The sequence below is a fragment of the Dromiciops gliroides genome, chromosome 4 (assembly GCF_019393635.1).
Source record: "Dromiciops gliroides isolate mDroGli1 chromosome 4, mDroGli1.pri, whole genome shotgun sequence".
In the NCBI taxonomy this organism is placed as follows: domain Eukaryota; kingdom Metazoa; phylum Chordata; class Mammalia; order Microbiotheria; family Microbiotheriidae; genus Dromiciops; species Dromiciops gliroides.
The window spans coordinates 416,948,229-416,964,228 of NC_057864.1; the positions used below are offsets into that span (position 1 = coordinate 416,948,229).

Sequence of the window (16,000 nt, forward strand, 5' to 3'; positions counted from 1 at the left end):
AGATTTTGGTTTAGTTTCTGCCAGAATGCTTTTCAACTTCCCCAGCAATTCTTAGCAAATAGGGAAGTCTCTCTTAGGTAATGTGTTTGGGGAATTTTTTTGGGGGGGGGGAGGATGTAGGGGTCATAAAAAATTGGGCAACAGTAAAAGGTTATGTATACCTATTTAACATACCTATATACTCTGGGTCATGTAAAAATTTCTCAAGTGAAAAGAGGTCATGAATGGAAAAGTTTAAGAAACCCTGTTTTAGAAGATCACATATTTTTTAGAGCCCAAAGGACCTTAGAGATCAATTGTCCAATTCCTTGGAAAAGTAAGGCCTAGAGATGCTGAAGTGATTGACCCAAGATCACATCAGTAAGAGACAGATCCAGTATTTGAATCAAGGCCGTAGGAATACAAATTGAACACTTCCCAGTGTTTTCTGTTATAGAAAAGGAAGGAGTTTTTCTAGAATGAACCTAGAATTGATCTTTAATTGCAACAACAACTTAGCATTTATTAGTACGGTTTATATTTAATTTTATTGTTATGCTTATAAAATAGGCTAGATTTTTTTATCTTCAGGTACTATACAATTTAAGGCATTTGACATTGCTGTTTATTCTATGAGGATAAGTTGGCTAGCATTTTTAGAGTTAATTGTTTAAGCTATCACATCAGTTTGGTACAATTTAGATCCAATGATACTAAATATTTTCTGATGTCTTTAAAAAAAAAGTACCATTGTCTTCCTGATACCCAGTACTAGCTTATCCACTCATAAAATCTAGTCTTGGTTCGTAAAAGTGTGAGTCTTCAAGAATGATTTAGCTATGCATTTTTTATTTGTAATGGCTTAGTCTGACCTGTTTCTTTGTAGGCTAAACAGCAGCTAAATCTTCGAACTCACATGGCTGATGAAAATAAAAATGAATATGCTGCACAACTTCAGAACTTCAATGGAGAACAGCACAAACATTTTTACATAGTCATTCCTCAGATTTATAAGGTAAGTTTTGCAAATGAAATGGATCCTATAGTATATTTATGAATTTTTTTGGTGATAAGATTTTTTTATTTTTATTTTTTATATCATAAAAGTATTTTATTTTCTAGTTATATATGGAGATAGTTTTCAACATTTGTTTTCCTGAGATTTCTAGTTTCAAATTTTTCTCCCTCCCCCCCTCCCCAAGACAGCAAGCAATCTGATATAGGTTTATATATGTACAATCACATTAAACATATTTATGAAAATTCTTGATAATTTTACATTTTGTCTCTCAAATCCAGGACACTGGAATAGTTTTAGATCAGCTGTTAGCCAGAATTACCAATAAGCTAAATCTGTAATTATATTTTTAAAAAATATTATTTCATATTTGTTTAGATGACAGATTTCCAAGAATTAAGATAATAGTCCACAAAAATTAAAGAGGAACATTTTAAAAATAAATGTTAGAATTTTTAAGTCAGGAAGACCTAATTTCAAATTTGGCTTCAGATACTACATGTGTGACCCTGGGAAAGTCATATAACCTCTGTTGTTCTCAATGTCATCATCTATAAAAAATAGCTTAACAATAGCTCCTAAGTCTCAGTGTTGTTGTGAGGATAAAATGAGACAGTACTTGTCAATCACTTTGCAAACCTGAAACTTCTATAGAAGTTCTATCTGCTCATCATCATCGCCGCCGCCACCACCACCACCATTATCACATCTAGTAGTATGCCAAAGCTTTTGATCATCATGCCACATTCATTGGTATATAACTCTTTATAACTTATTGATTGATAGCATCTTCAGGAAATGGATGAACGAAGAACGATCAAACTCAGTGAATGTTATAAAGGATTTGCAGATTCAGAACGTAAAGTTGTTCCAATTATCTCAAAGTGCTTGGAAGGAATGATTCATGCTGCAAAGTCAGTTGATGAAAGAAGAGTAAGTACCCTTAAATATGTTCTACTTGGATGCATATAAATAAAAATATCTATAAAGTTTACACATTAGTGGGTATTTCTATTTCCAGAAGAGCCCTACATATTTTGGATTTTAACTATGAAGTTTAAATTCTGCTTGGTTTCAAATTATATACTACAAAGTTGTCACATTTCATTTTTCACTATTCTTATAATATAGGATGCAAAGTTAAAATATCATTTTTAACCTTTTCTCTTATAGAACATATTTCCTAAGAATTTAGGCTGCTGGGTGGTAGACTACTAGGAAGTTTATAACCACCATAGTAGTCGTTCTCTTCGTATTCTTAGAGGACGCACAATTGCTGTCTTCATGTCTTTGAAAGATGTTCTACATGACCCCAGTGGCCACAACAAGGAGCAATGGAGAAAGCTTCAAAGGGACAGATTTAGGATTGAGGGAGAGAAAAAGTTAACAAATAAAGCTTGCTATTCAAAAGAAGAATGGGGGCAGCTAGGTGGCACAGTGGATAGAGCACCGGCCCTGGAGTCAGGAGTACCTGAGTTCAAATCCGGCCTCAGACACTTAACACTTACTAGCTGTGTGACCCTGGGCAAGTCACTTAACCCCAATTGCCTATCTAAAAAAAAAAATGGTAAAAAAAAAAAAAAGGAAGAATGGATGTTTTTAGGAGATAGATGTTCCTTCACTGAAGCTCTGTAGTCAAAGGTGGGTAAGTATTTGTTGGTGATATTGTGGAAGGGATAGCTATTCATGTACAGATCAGACTAGGTTGCCTCTCAGGTTCCTTTCAGCTCTGAGATTTTAGGATTCTTTTAAGGTGGGCCCTTTAAGTTTCACCCTGTCTCAAATCTTGAGAAAGTTATAAAGGGTACTAAAATATTAAGAGTGGTTCCTTGAAATCATAAATCTTTAAATTATATGAGATGGTTAAAATTGAAATGAAAGTAAACTGGTATTTACTAATTGTCTTCTATATGTGGTTGCTAGAAGGTCTAAAATGTTTAGGTAAAACAGATTCCATGGAGTTTATAAGACAGTTGGGATACAGGAAATACATAAATAACTAGAATACAGAGTGATTCATGGTAAATGAGTAAAAGATGTATAGATAGAGTACTGTTGAATACAGATATAGTACTATAGACTACAGTCTCTGATTCTCTGAAAACGTGAAGGGGAGGGGCAGCTAGGTGGCGCAGTGGATAGAGCACTGGCCCTAGAGTCAGGAGGACCTGAGTTCAAATCCGGCCTCAGACACTTAACACTTACTATCTGTGTGACCCTGGGCAAGTCACTTAACCCCAATTGCCTCACCAAAAACAAACAAACAAACAAAATCGTGAAGGGGGCAATTTTAAAATAAAACTAAAACAAACTAATTGGTTACATTTAGGGTCTTTTTTCATGGTTTGAGGAATGTAGAAGTAGTTTGAAAATGTGAATGTGTTTCTGTCTTTCCTCGACTGAATTTGGAACAAAATTATGAAATGAGGCCAAAAATGTGAATGTATAAGTTAAAACTCTGGCAGTTTGACAATGCTACTGGCTACTCACCCATTTTCCTGCTCTATCAGCTGAAAGAAGATAGCTTTAATTTCTTTCAGTCTCAATCTAAATAAATGAGTATAACAAGTATAACTTAAAGAAAATTTGACTGAAAACTATTCTCATAGATTCTTGGATCATTTGATTGTCAGGTATTTTGGACAATTTAAAAATATTAACTTGTTATATTCTTCTGGTTGACATTTATTCTACTGTATCAGTTTTCACCTCTGTTGCAAAGGTAGTGGTGTCAAATTTAAATAGAAATGGGTACCTATACAATCACAAATTAAAATTATCTTTGTTTTATTATATTTTCATTCATTTTGTTATACATTTCTTAATTGCATTTTAATGTAGTTCAGGCTGTCCTTGGAAAATGAGTTTGACATATCTGTCAAAGTATCCTACTACTTTAATTCTCTGCAGGTCCTTTTTTTTTGTTTTTTTTTGGTGAGGCATGTGGGGTTAAGTGACTTGCCCAGGTCACACAGCTAGTAAGTGTTGTTTCTGAGGTTGCCCTCTGCAGCTCATTTATAACCTTTTAATGCAAACTGACTGAAGATGTACATATAAAAACTTACCATGTTTTGTAAGAGGGAATGGTTGGTTTGATATCTGTTAGATATCTTGTACCATAAGTCTGTAAGAAACTCCAAAATATCTTATTTACTTCAAGCAAGCATCTGTTAAGCCAATAAATTAATAAATATTTGTTAAATACCTACTATGAGCCAACTACTGTGCTAGGTGCTATAGATAAAAATGGAATGAATGAAACCTTGCTTACTCTGGAAGAACTTACATTCTATGACAGGGAGACAAGGAGGATATATACACACTCATACATATATACACATAAATGCACACATCTTGTATGTATATGTTCAGAGCTACACCTGTGTGTGTATATATATATATACACAGTAAATATAAATAACAACAAAGCAATTAAATCCAAGGTAGTTTGCTTCCTTTTGGGGGGGTGGGGAATGAGGGTTAAGTGACTTGCCCAGGGTCACGTAGCTAGTAAGTGTCAAGTGCCTGAGGCTGGATTTGAACTCAGGTCCTCTTGAATCCAGGGCCAGTGCTTTAGCCACTGCACCACCTAGCTGCCCCCATCCAAAGTAGTTTGAAAGGGAGAGTACTCGCATTGTTAAGAAAGGCTCCATATAAAAGATGGTGTTTGAACTATACCTTGAAGGAAGGGGTGGGATTTTGTCTGATAGAAAGAAGGGAGACCTAAGTTTATTCCAGGCTCGGGGGTGGGGGTAACTGCAAAAAAGAAGAGTCATTGAGGGTAACTGCATTGCAGATGAGGGGTGTGGTTAGGGGAATGGGGGGGTGGGGGGTGGCTGGAATTGGGTAGAATTGGGTAGAAAGGTTGGTAGGCCAACATTGTGTAGGACTTTAAAAGGTAAACAGAAGAGTTTATATGTGTTTCTAGAACAGTGGGAGAGGGCTTCCAGCAGATTGCCTAGTTCCCACATACTTTCATTAGCAAAAATCTGAAATTCCCACTCAAGTGAATAGTGAACAAAAAATATGATGTGAACCTACAGTAAGTAACTTCTTCCATCACAGAACTGCCTGAGGAAAACCATGGGTAATAGAAAAGGTCATCACCAGCAAAACCAACACAGGCTAGTAGTGTCCAGCCTCTTAACACAACCAGCGTCAGAGACACATATAGCCAATAAGACGTGGCAAATGTAGAGGACCTCCTCAGAAAGGCCCAAGGAAGTCAGAAAGGCCCAGGGTGGGGAACTTTGAGGAGCTCACTGGGGAGCAGAATGATCAGTGACGACAGAACACAGACTGGAAAACACTAGGCATTCAGGTTCTCTAAGATTACTAGCACTCTGTCCTCAGACGCAATAGAGGGCCCTGAAAACATAGTGCTACGAACCTTGAAGATCCCGAGAGGCTTAAGCTTGGGAGGAATGAAGACCAGTAAAAGAACTCAGGTGACCCAGCGTGAGATTCTAGCTGAGCTGACTACCCAGCCCAAAAGTATAGCACGAGGCAGAGCCTTGCCCTGCAGGCTACAAAGCCCCAATTTGGGAAACTAAAACTGAAAGATGAGTAAATAAAACACCAAACAGTATAAAAAATTATTTTGTACCTAGAGGTTTAACCCTCCTCTTCCCTCCCCCAAAAGGAGCAAGTATCTTGTAACAACAGCAAGCAATAATTCAAAGGAAAAAAATGGATTTTCACAAGGGCTACATGAATATCTAGAATAAATGAAGCAAGAGATAAACAATGAAACCTGCAATTTAAAAAATGAAAAAAAATGTCAGAGATAATGTAAGAGTCATTGAACTCCCTGAAAACCTTATGATTTTAAGCTTGGACACTGATTCAAGAAGTAATAAATGAAAACTTCCTAGGTCTCTTAGAAATAGAAGTCCAAGTGAAGAGAGGGATATGCTACTTTCTGAAGGAAACTCCATAAGGAAAAACCCCAGCACTGTCACAGCCAACCCCCACACCCCTGCTCCTGGATCCCAGAGGTGGGGCGGGGGTGCAAACACTTAGCAAGAAGAGCAGTTTGACATGCCTGGGGTCCAGTCAGGATCACCCAAGACCTTTAAGGCACCAATAAAAAGGTTGGGGAGGTCTTGGATAACAGTGAGGTGTGAGATATAGCAACCACAAGCTGTTGTATCATCTTAAAAATGGCCGGTGGGGGGAGGGGGGTAGTGGTGGAGCGGGGAATGTTCCTTGAATGGAGTAGAGGATTTTCAGGCATTTCTGATGAAAAGACCAGCGCTGAGTAGAAACTTTGAAATATAAACACAAGAGTCATGAGAAACCTAAAAAGGCAAATTAATTTGAACAGCTGGAATGAGATATGTGATGATGAAGCCAGGTTGCAAGGGATTGAGAAGTGAGTAGGAGATGATAAAGGGGATAGATAAAGAGGATAGAGTTTGTTATAGAAGTCTAGCTATGTAAATGAGAAGAGACATTTGATAATTTCAGGATGTGGTGGGGACAAGCATAGGTTTTTTAAGTATGAGGAAAACGTAGGCATTGTAAGCAGTTTAAAGGGAAAAAAAAGAGGTAATGGATAAGGAGATATTGAAAATTAGGGAAATAGAATGAGGAAAGAATAAAGCTCACTGAGACTTGAGGGGATGCGATAAATCGCAACTATCACCAACACAAAATAGAGTTTGTACTGAAAGGATTTGTTTCTTGAAATAGTGTCATGTCTGTCCTGTCCCCTCCACCCACCCCCCCAGTTAAAAAAGTTTGTTAAAGTTGTAAAAAGGGGATTAAAAATTAACAGACAGCATTGAAATTTCTGGAGTAATTTATCCAAAATTATCTTAGGGACTAAGATAAGAAAAGGATATTATTTATTAGGTCATAACAATTAATCAGGGGCAGATAGGTGGTACAGTGAATAGCCAGGCTTGGAGTCAGGAAGACTCATCTTCCTGAATTCCAATCTAGCCTCAGATACTTTTAAGAGCTATGTAACTCTGGACAAGTGACTTAACTCTGCCTCAGTGTCTAAATCAGTAAAAATGAGCTGGAGAAGGAAATGGCAAACTCATTTAATATATCTGCCAAGAAAACCCCAAATGGGGTCACAAAGAGTTGGATGTAATTGGACAACAACACAGTAGTTAACTATGATATTGAGCAAAATATAAAAGAAATAAACTTTAGGTATACAGAATGGAATTTAATTCCATTAAACACAACAAACATTTATTATCATGCCAGGTACTGAGTTTATACAATTAAAAAGGAGGGAGTCCCTATCTTCAAGGAACTTAAACTCTCTTGAGAACAGTAGGAGACAGCATGGTATTCAGAGAAGTAAATACACAGCATATATACAAAATTGTATAAAGGCAAGAGGACAAGAAACATGAAAACTGGAATAGATTTCTTAGCTTTCAAACCATAATAGCTAATATGTATGTAGCATTTTCAGGTTTGCCAAGGACTTGACATATTTTAATCTCATTTGGTCCTCACAACAACTCTGTATAGTTGTTGTTATTACTCCCATTTCATAGATGAAGAACTAAGTCTGAGACAGTTCAAGTGAGCTTCCCAAAGTCACCCAGGTAATAAGACTCTAAAGTAGGATTCCAACTTGGTACAGTGCTATGTGATGATCCATTTTCATCATTGACAGCCAAACGAACACACTTAAATTATGACACCTGTCCAGTACTCAATATATAATCACAGAATCAATGCCAAACAAAAAGATCCACAGACATTTTTCAAAATCACAGAAGTGAATAGTAGGAAGTTCAGAAGGAAGCACAGATGTAAGCAGGACAGTTTTGAAAGTCACATGTAGAATTTATTCTATGCTCTTTTTAAAAGAGGAAATAGTTTGGGGGCAGCTAAGTGGCACAGTGAATAAAGCACCAGCCCTGGATTCAGGAGGACCTAAGTTCAAATCTGGCCTCAGACACATGACACTTACTAGCTGTGTGACCCTGGGCAAGTCACTTAACCATCATTGCCCTGCCCCCCCCAAAAAAAAGAAATAGTTTGAAATGGAGAGTCAAAAGTTTAATATATAAACCTCTTTTTGGAAATGTCTTTCATGTATAGGTGTGTAAGTTCAGAACAAAACATAAAACATAATTTAGGGACAGTGCCACTGGAGTTTGTTGAATAGGGGAGTAACATGGTCAGATCTGTAAGACAATGCACCTTAGCACCAGTGTGTAGTATATAGACTGAAGGGTAAAGAGTGGTGAAGACTTTGATCAGGGAGACCAAATAGGCTTTTGCACTAATCTAGGTAAATGTTGATGAGGGCTTAAAGGAGGTACCTGTGTGAATAGAGAGGAGTGGGATGAAAGAGATGTTTTGGAGGTTGAAATGGTACTAAAGAAATTAAAGAAAGGAAGAACAATGAGATTAAACCAAGTGTACATAAAGGAGATCCATGCTGGAGGTGACACTATTGTGAAAATGTTGAAGGATCAATTTACAAGGTATCTGAAGGAAAGATACCAAAACTATAGAAGAAACATTTCAGACCATATTAATACCAAAAAGGGTAACAGAGAAAATAAACAACTTGGTTTATTTGCCTCTGCTTTCTCATTTATACAAAGTCTTTGAGACTCAGATTAGTTGAGTTAGTAGTTGGGAACAGACTTTTACCAAGTGATATATACTAGTGAATATATATATATATATATATATATATAAAATATATAGTATTATATAATATATATATATATATAATAGTGAATCACATCTTTGTGATGACACAGTTGACTGAAAAATGTAAAGAATACACAAGATCCCAGTTTGCTTATTGTTTGTTGATTATGAAAATCCATTTGTTTTGGTAAAGCAAAATACTTCCTTAAAGGCTCACTTCCAACAATATATCTCCTATCTATATATCAACATCATTCGAGAGTCCTTGAAAGTTACACCAGAAGTAACCTTGCTCAGTGACCTTATGATCATAAACGTATGACCAGGCACCCATCGGGAAGATGTATTCTCCAAAAGTGTTGGCCACTGTGATAGAAGAGATCCACTATAGACCTCATACTAGAAGACTTTTTGATTTTATCTATCTATATCTATATGTATATATAGATCCTCAAACATTTCAGCCTCACAGTTTCATCATTTCCCCTGACCTGCTCCTTCACCCTGCATCAGCTACACACAGATAGTCATTTCCTTTATCTTTCCATCACCCAGAAATGCACCACCTTTGTGCTCAAAAATTCTCAAAGCCCTTAATCTAATTTCCCTTTGCCCTGCAGCTCCAAATCCTTTTCATTATCACTGTGCTTCATAATCCCTCAGACCCTCAGGCTATCACTTGTTACCCAGACTATCATTTTTGCATTAGCTGTACACTCCGGCTTTTTCCATTACCATCCTTTAGTAAAATAGTTCACTACTCTACAGTATGTCCTCTTCTCGAGTTCCTTATCCTGTTGAAGAACTGTCCGCTGCTTTTGCAGACATGCTACTGAACAAAGCTGGACAAAATCATGGAATGATACTGATTGAATCCACTAGAAAATATTGTTGCGCAATTTCATCGGGATCAAACAGGGCAGGCAAGCCTTTCACACTTTCCTGATTAACTCACTATCTCACTGCCCATAGTGGCTCTTCCAAACCTTTTCACCCCTCCTCACACTTCCCATGACTCCCATTTTCTTCATCCTCTCAGCTGAGAATCTTGTTCCATATTTCATTTTAAAAATTGGGACAGTTCACTGAGAGCTCCTTTTCCCCGTTCTCATCTTGCATCACCCAAAGACCTTCTGCTAGTAAATCTGCTTCTGTCTCACATGAAGACGGTCCCTTCTCCTTTTTAAAGGGACCCTTCTCTACATGTGCAAGTGATCTCATCTCATCCTGTCTTGAGCAAATTGTTCCCTCTATTATCTCCACTCTCTCATTTATCTTCTTGGGGGGGGGGGCGGGGCAGGGCAATGAGGGTTAAGTGACTTGCCCAGGGTTACACAGCTAGTAAGTCTCAAGTGTCTGAGGCTGGATTTGAACTCAGGTCCTCCTGAATCCAGGGCTGGTGCTTTATCCACTGTGCCACCTAGCTGCCCTCTGTCATTTATCTTCAGTCTCTTCCTCTCTACTGGTTGCTTACCTCCTGCCTACAAACATGCGCATGTCTCCTTCAACCCCCTGCATTTAAAAAACATTATTTTGAGAAAGGATCATGGGCTTCACCAAACCACCAAGAGATAAAAAATGTTAAGAACTCCTGTTTTACAGTTTATTTTTCTCCTCTGATTCTCCTTGTATGAACACCTAGTTGGACTTCAGTTTGTTTCTATCTAAAATACTGAAACTCTGAGCATCAGTGTTACAAGTAAAATGGAAATTTGGATTTTAAAACTAAATAATTTACATAAATCTGTCAGGAGCTAACAGTAAGAAAAGGACTTTTTTCTGTAGGTATTTCAGATATATTAATGGGTTGATATTTTTGAGTGGACAGGAAGAAACCATTTACAACTAAATTGTTCATTTAATAATTTCTGTAAGATTTTAACATTTGAAATCCTTTATATAATTTGTTAGCATGCTTTGTCTTGATTAATGATTCTGAAAGTATCATCAACATATGTAGAAACAAATGAAATGGTTTTAAAATTCTAAATTTCCTGTGCTCAGGACTCACAAATGGTGGTCGACTCCTTCAAGTCTGGATTTGAACCTCCGGGAGACTTTCCTTTTGAAGATTATAGTCAGCATATTTACAGGACCGTTTCTGATGGTACTATCAGTGCCTCCAAGCAGGACAGTGGGAAGATTGATGCCAAAACCACCGTAGGAAAGGCCAAGGGCAAGTTGTGGCTTTTTGGAAAGAAACCAAAGGTAAGAGCTAAAGGTTTATTAGATTACTTTTTTAAAACCAGGATTTCAGATAATTTCACATATTAGCTGGAGAAGTTATAGCTAGCATAGATATTGAATGGTTAGTTATTTGGGGGTGTGTTTAAAAATTTAGTAATTAAATGTTAATAGAGACAAATAATTTTAGGTTAAATACAAATTTAATAGATATTTTTCTACACATGATGCTAAAAGAAATAATCAGACTTTGACTATCATCCTGTAATTTATAAGACTGTTAATGAAAATTGCTAACATTTTGTGAATGTTTTGAATTCAAATTTCATACATCAAATATTTTGGGATCCAACTAAAAGATTACTAGTACTATTATTGACAATCAACATGAATAATTGATCACTTAGGAAAGTTGATTTTGTTCATATTCAGTCTCATAAATAATTTAAATCTTCCTAAGGAAATTTTAATGGGCAGTATTCAGGGTTCTTAATTGAAGTTTTAAGTCATTACTTTAATGAGAGAATTCCATTTCATCTTTAGACAAATCCATTTCTGAAAGCCAAGTAGAATTACTTGTTTCTTTTCTTCTAGTTTAGTAATTATAGTGGTTTTATCAATAAGCAAAAACAGAATACATGAATATGCTATTGTATTTATTAAATGTAATGTTTATTTGATTATTCTAAAGCATTTGATAATCATGGACAGTATGTGTGAATAAGAATTAAAAATAATGTGAAGTTAAATTATTACTAAGCAAAGCTGTAGTAAATGATGAGTATAAACTTAACTACTAATGAATTATGTTATCTACCTGAGAGAAGATAATGGCAAATAGGACCAGCCATAAGCATACATAAAATAAACTTTTTTTGCCTATTCTAGTTAACAGTTAGCCACAATTTAAACTTTCCTTCATGTCTTCCAACCTGTTCTGATTGTTGTAGCTGTAGCAACAATCATAAAGTTCTCCCAAGTGTGTAAAATAAATGTCCCTCATGAGTACAGTAAAATACCTCATTATTCAGGAATCCATATAGATCCACATGTGCCAAGAATTTGATAATTGTTCAAGTCCACTAGCTCTATTGAGGATTATGTTTTTAGTTTGTGCCATGTAAGTTTTGCTTATTGTCTTTACCTTGTAAAAAAGAATGAGTAGAATGGTATATTTTAAAAGTATATTTAACTTCTGTAGTTACTTAATTTCAGCAAGTGTTAACTGAACTTTTTGTAGTATATGGTAGGATACATTTTTGTGAAGGTTATACTGTGGGAAAGAAGCATGTTGCCAAAGATAGCATTTTCATTTAAAAAGAAAAACCACTGTGCACATTTGGCTTATTGATTCCTTTCTTTATTTCCATGTTAGCCACAGTCCCCACCCCTTACCCCTACTAGTTTATTCACATCCAGTACTCCTAATGGGTCCCAGTTTCTCACATTCTCCATTGAACCTGTGCATTATTGTATGAGTGAAATAAAAACAGGGAAGCCCAGAATTCCTTCTTTCAGAAGCCTCAAAAGAGGGGTAAGTTTAATAATGGGTTAAAATGCATGATGGCCTATTGTGTGTGTGGTGTGGCTTTTAATACTCTCCACCCTCATTATAAGGCTCTTTCTGGAATACAGTTATAAAATGCCATGGTAACAAGTATAGCTACCCTCAAGTTAAAAGAAAGAAAGAAATCTCCTCTTTATAACATTTGAAATGCTTGATTCTAAAGGATGGTGTTATAAAGAGGGTGGTGGGTGCAATCATATATTTAAGCTATTTTTCTGTTTACATGAAATCATGTGTGTCCACCACTGTCTTGTACTGTATACTACATTACTTACAGTATTTTATTATTAAACATCATCTTATTATAAATAATTATGCTGACTTCATCTAACAGTTTTCTAAAGTGTTATTTTGGTAATAATTTAAATATTTAGCTCCACCTAAACTATAGTACTTATACAGTTGGGAGAAAAAAATTAGTTACTTAATTTAACTTTTAATGGAAGTGATCAATAAATTATGTTTAAATTGAATTGGGTTTCCTGATAATTTTTTTAAAGTAAACTGCCTTCCAACAAAACTTCTAAATGCCATTTTTTTAGCAATTTACATTTATTAGTTTATCATCTATGAATAGAATTTGTTTTGGAAGACAATAAAATAGAAAAATAATATGGTTTCCTAGCAACATATTTTAAATAAACTGGCATTATTATCCTATTATGTCAGTGAAGCATAGTCTGGCTTATTTCTGTCTAGGAAATTATTTGCATTTTGGGAGTATAGTTTTAGATGTTTTAGTAATATTGTTTGGCCATTTTTTATTTATTATGAAAAATAAGACCATTTATTTATATGCCATCTCTTGATAACATATATAGAGAAAAAAATTAAATTCCAACAATTTTATATGAAATGTGTCCGTTAATTGAAATCAGACCTGATGTTTACATTTCACTTTTAAACTTAAAAATCCCTAACTAACATCAAATTGTTTTAGTTATCTGCATCAGTTCATCACACACAATTCAAGATTTATTAACTTGTTGTAGCATTTGATCACATGCAGCTACTTTGGAAAAGTGTGACAAAGAAGTGATTTTTAGCAGTGCAGTGATTATTTCATCATTGAATTATTACTCTTGATTATTCATTTTAGCTTCTTCATAATCTGTCCATAATATAAACTTTATTGTAACTACTGCAAAAAAAGATTATTCCTTTAAATGATCCACAAGTATGAATATACAGTTATCTGCCCATATGATGTGTAAAATGTTATAATTTTAAAAAATCATTAACAATAGTTGTAGGTGGCTTCCAGTGACTGAATAATGAATTTAGTATTACCCAGATGTTTCATGGTGCCAATCCAGACTGTAATAAATACTTAGTTAAGTTACTTGGATTGTGAAAAATCATACTTAAGCACCATATTTTATTCAGTTCAGTGTTTTATTTTGGGTTTTTTTGGGGGGTCTTTCTTTTCATAGTGTTGAGCAGGCCAAGTCTTTATTAAGATATTTTATTTTAGGGAGCTCTGGTTTTTAGCAGATTCAGATGTATGAAGAAAGAGGTTTAAGAATTTGAAATTGTCTAAGCTTGGGCAAGATAAGCCTGAAGTTGTGACCTCTTTACTTTTTTTTTTAATAGGAGTAGAATTTTATAGTTATAAATTTTGGAACTCCATTTGCTTGCTGAATAATTCATTTTTATTTGTAAATATCCTGCTGATTTAATGGAGACCTGGCTTTTTAGAAAATCATGCTGTTTCCTGTCCAAATTTCTTCCTATTGTTTTATCACCTTGAAGCCAAACAAACATTTGACTTTTGTTTTTTTCTGGACAATTAAATCTGTGATTTTATCTGAGAAGAGAGCAAGTTCTTGAAGTGATAACTACTTCCATAGCAACAGAATAAAATCTGGTTATGTCTTACTAGATGGTGTTGCCTGAAGCACATGACTTGTCTAGGGTCACACAACTTGTAAATTAGGGTTTCATTCCATGGTTTCCTTACTTCGAGCCAAGCTGCCTCATATAATTATGCACAATATATCAGGTTGTGTCACTTATTTGTTTTAGTATCAACATTGATTTGTGGAAACTGTGTTCTCTATTCTTAAATCAAGTAGGCTGAGAGAAAGAATTGAACTTTATTAGTCTTATTAATTCTGTCATATGTGTTCACATTAAGAAAATCAGAGTTAACCCTGAGCCATGCCCTCCTAAAAAATGTGTATTTTTAAGCTTGTCTAAATTGTCATTACAAGAAATGTTATTTAGTTGACATTTATTTAACACATATTACAATTAAAAATGAGAACCTTCCCTGTTGAGTCATACCAGTACTTTAATTCTAACCGTGGAACTGAGGTACCTTTTTATGTGACAGTATTGACATATACTCCAAATATTTTGTCTGAAAGCCACCTCACTTGGTGTTCAAGAAGTATTCCCTTTGTTCTAATTGAACCAGTGTTTGATGAATAAGGTGGTGTCCACACCTTGTGTGATTTTTATAAACATCTATAAGAGGTTTCTCAGGCTTTGACTTCTTACAGTTTAAAAAAAAATCTGGTCTTGGGTAGAATATCTTGTTGATCACCCTCCCCTATTTCCATTTTCTTTTCTTTTTTAATGCATTGAGTGACCAGAACAGCAAGTACAAAGTGTAGAAATATCATAGTTTTATATGAAGTATTTTTCTGTTTTGTTTGTAGAACATTTATATATTCCAAAGACTGACTTAATGCAGCTGTATTTGCTGCATTCAGATTAGTGAAACATGAGCTATTTAATATGTAGTAATTTTCTGTTATCATAAATTTTCTTCTAAATGATAACATGATAGCCATCACAGAACTAATGTGCATAAGTTTTTCATTTATTCATTTTGTAGCCATTTCTAAATATCAACTATGTGTGAAGAGCCATGATTTAATTTAAAAAGAAATTTTTGCCCCAAATTGTTATGTAAGATAAATAAATCAGATACATTGCATGTTTTGTTTTCTTGTCCTATATGTAATTTTATTCTAGGAAACATTTTAAGAAGACCCAGACAATTGAAATACATTATTTTAGCCATGCTTCCTGCATCCCCATGAATTATTTCCAGCAATGTCATAACAAATACAGACTGATATTTGTTTATTCCCATCTCTAGCAGTCTAAAAAGTATTCTAAGCATTTTGTCTAGATTTATTTGAAAGGACCATGATAGCAAATGTCATCCTCTGTATAATCATAAAACATTTATACATTCAATCAATTCATCATAGATAAATGGGTAGATATTTTTGTTAGATACTTGTTAAAATTCATCCATAGAAACATTTCACTTTTTGTCTTCTAAATTTAGGATTTAGAAAATTAAATCAGTGAAAAATAAAATTTTCTCTGCAAACTCAAATATTTAAAGACTAGTATGTGACAAGGATCTCAGATCTGTGTACCTTTAGTATAACAGAGTAGCAGTTTCAGCCTACCACTAATCCGTTTGTATGTAATACAAAAAGATATACTCTCTCAATGGACTAAATAAAACCTGTTTTGAGGCTTTTTCACAATGATGGCAGCTCTACTACATAGGGAAACTAGTCTTTTTCAAAGTAGTTTTCATTTTCTAAAATTGGAAAATTATGTTGTTTAAATTTATTAATGTTATGAAT

At 34.9% G+C, this 16,000-nt stretch overlaps 1 protein-coding gene across 5 annotated transcripts in view; it reads left to right on the forward strand.

The window, feature by feature from the left end:
- The window catches only part of FNBP1L (formin binding protein 1 like), a 112,143-nt gene that overhangs the window by 82,669 nt on the left and 13,474 nt on the right, over positions 1 to 16,000 (forward strand). For 4 of the 5 annotated variants that reach the window (XM_044002747.1, XM_044002748.1, XM_044002749.1 and 1 more), the window contains 4 exons: positions 866 to 994; positions 1,784 to 1,930; positions 10,640 to 10,843; positions 12,195 to 12,353. In XM_044002747.1, the coding sequence (XP_043858682.1) occupies positions 866 to 994; positions 1,784 to 1,930; positions 10,640 to 10,843; positions 12,195 to 12,353 (639 nt within the window). The remainder of the gene's footprint in view (positions 1 to 865; positions 995 to 1,783; positions 1,931 to 10,639; positions 10,844 to 12,194; positions 12,354 to 16,000) is intronic. The other variant, XM_044002750.1, reaches the window with a different exon arrangement.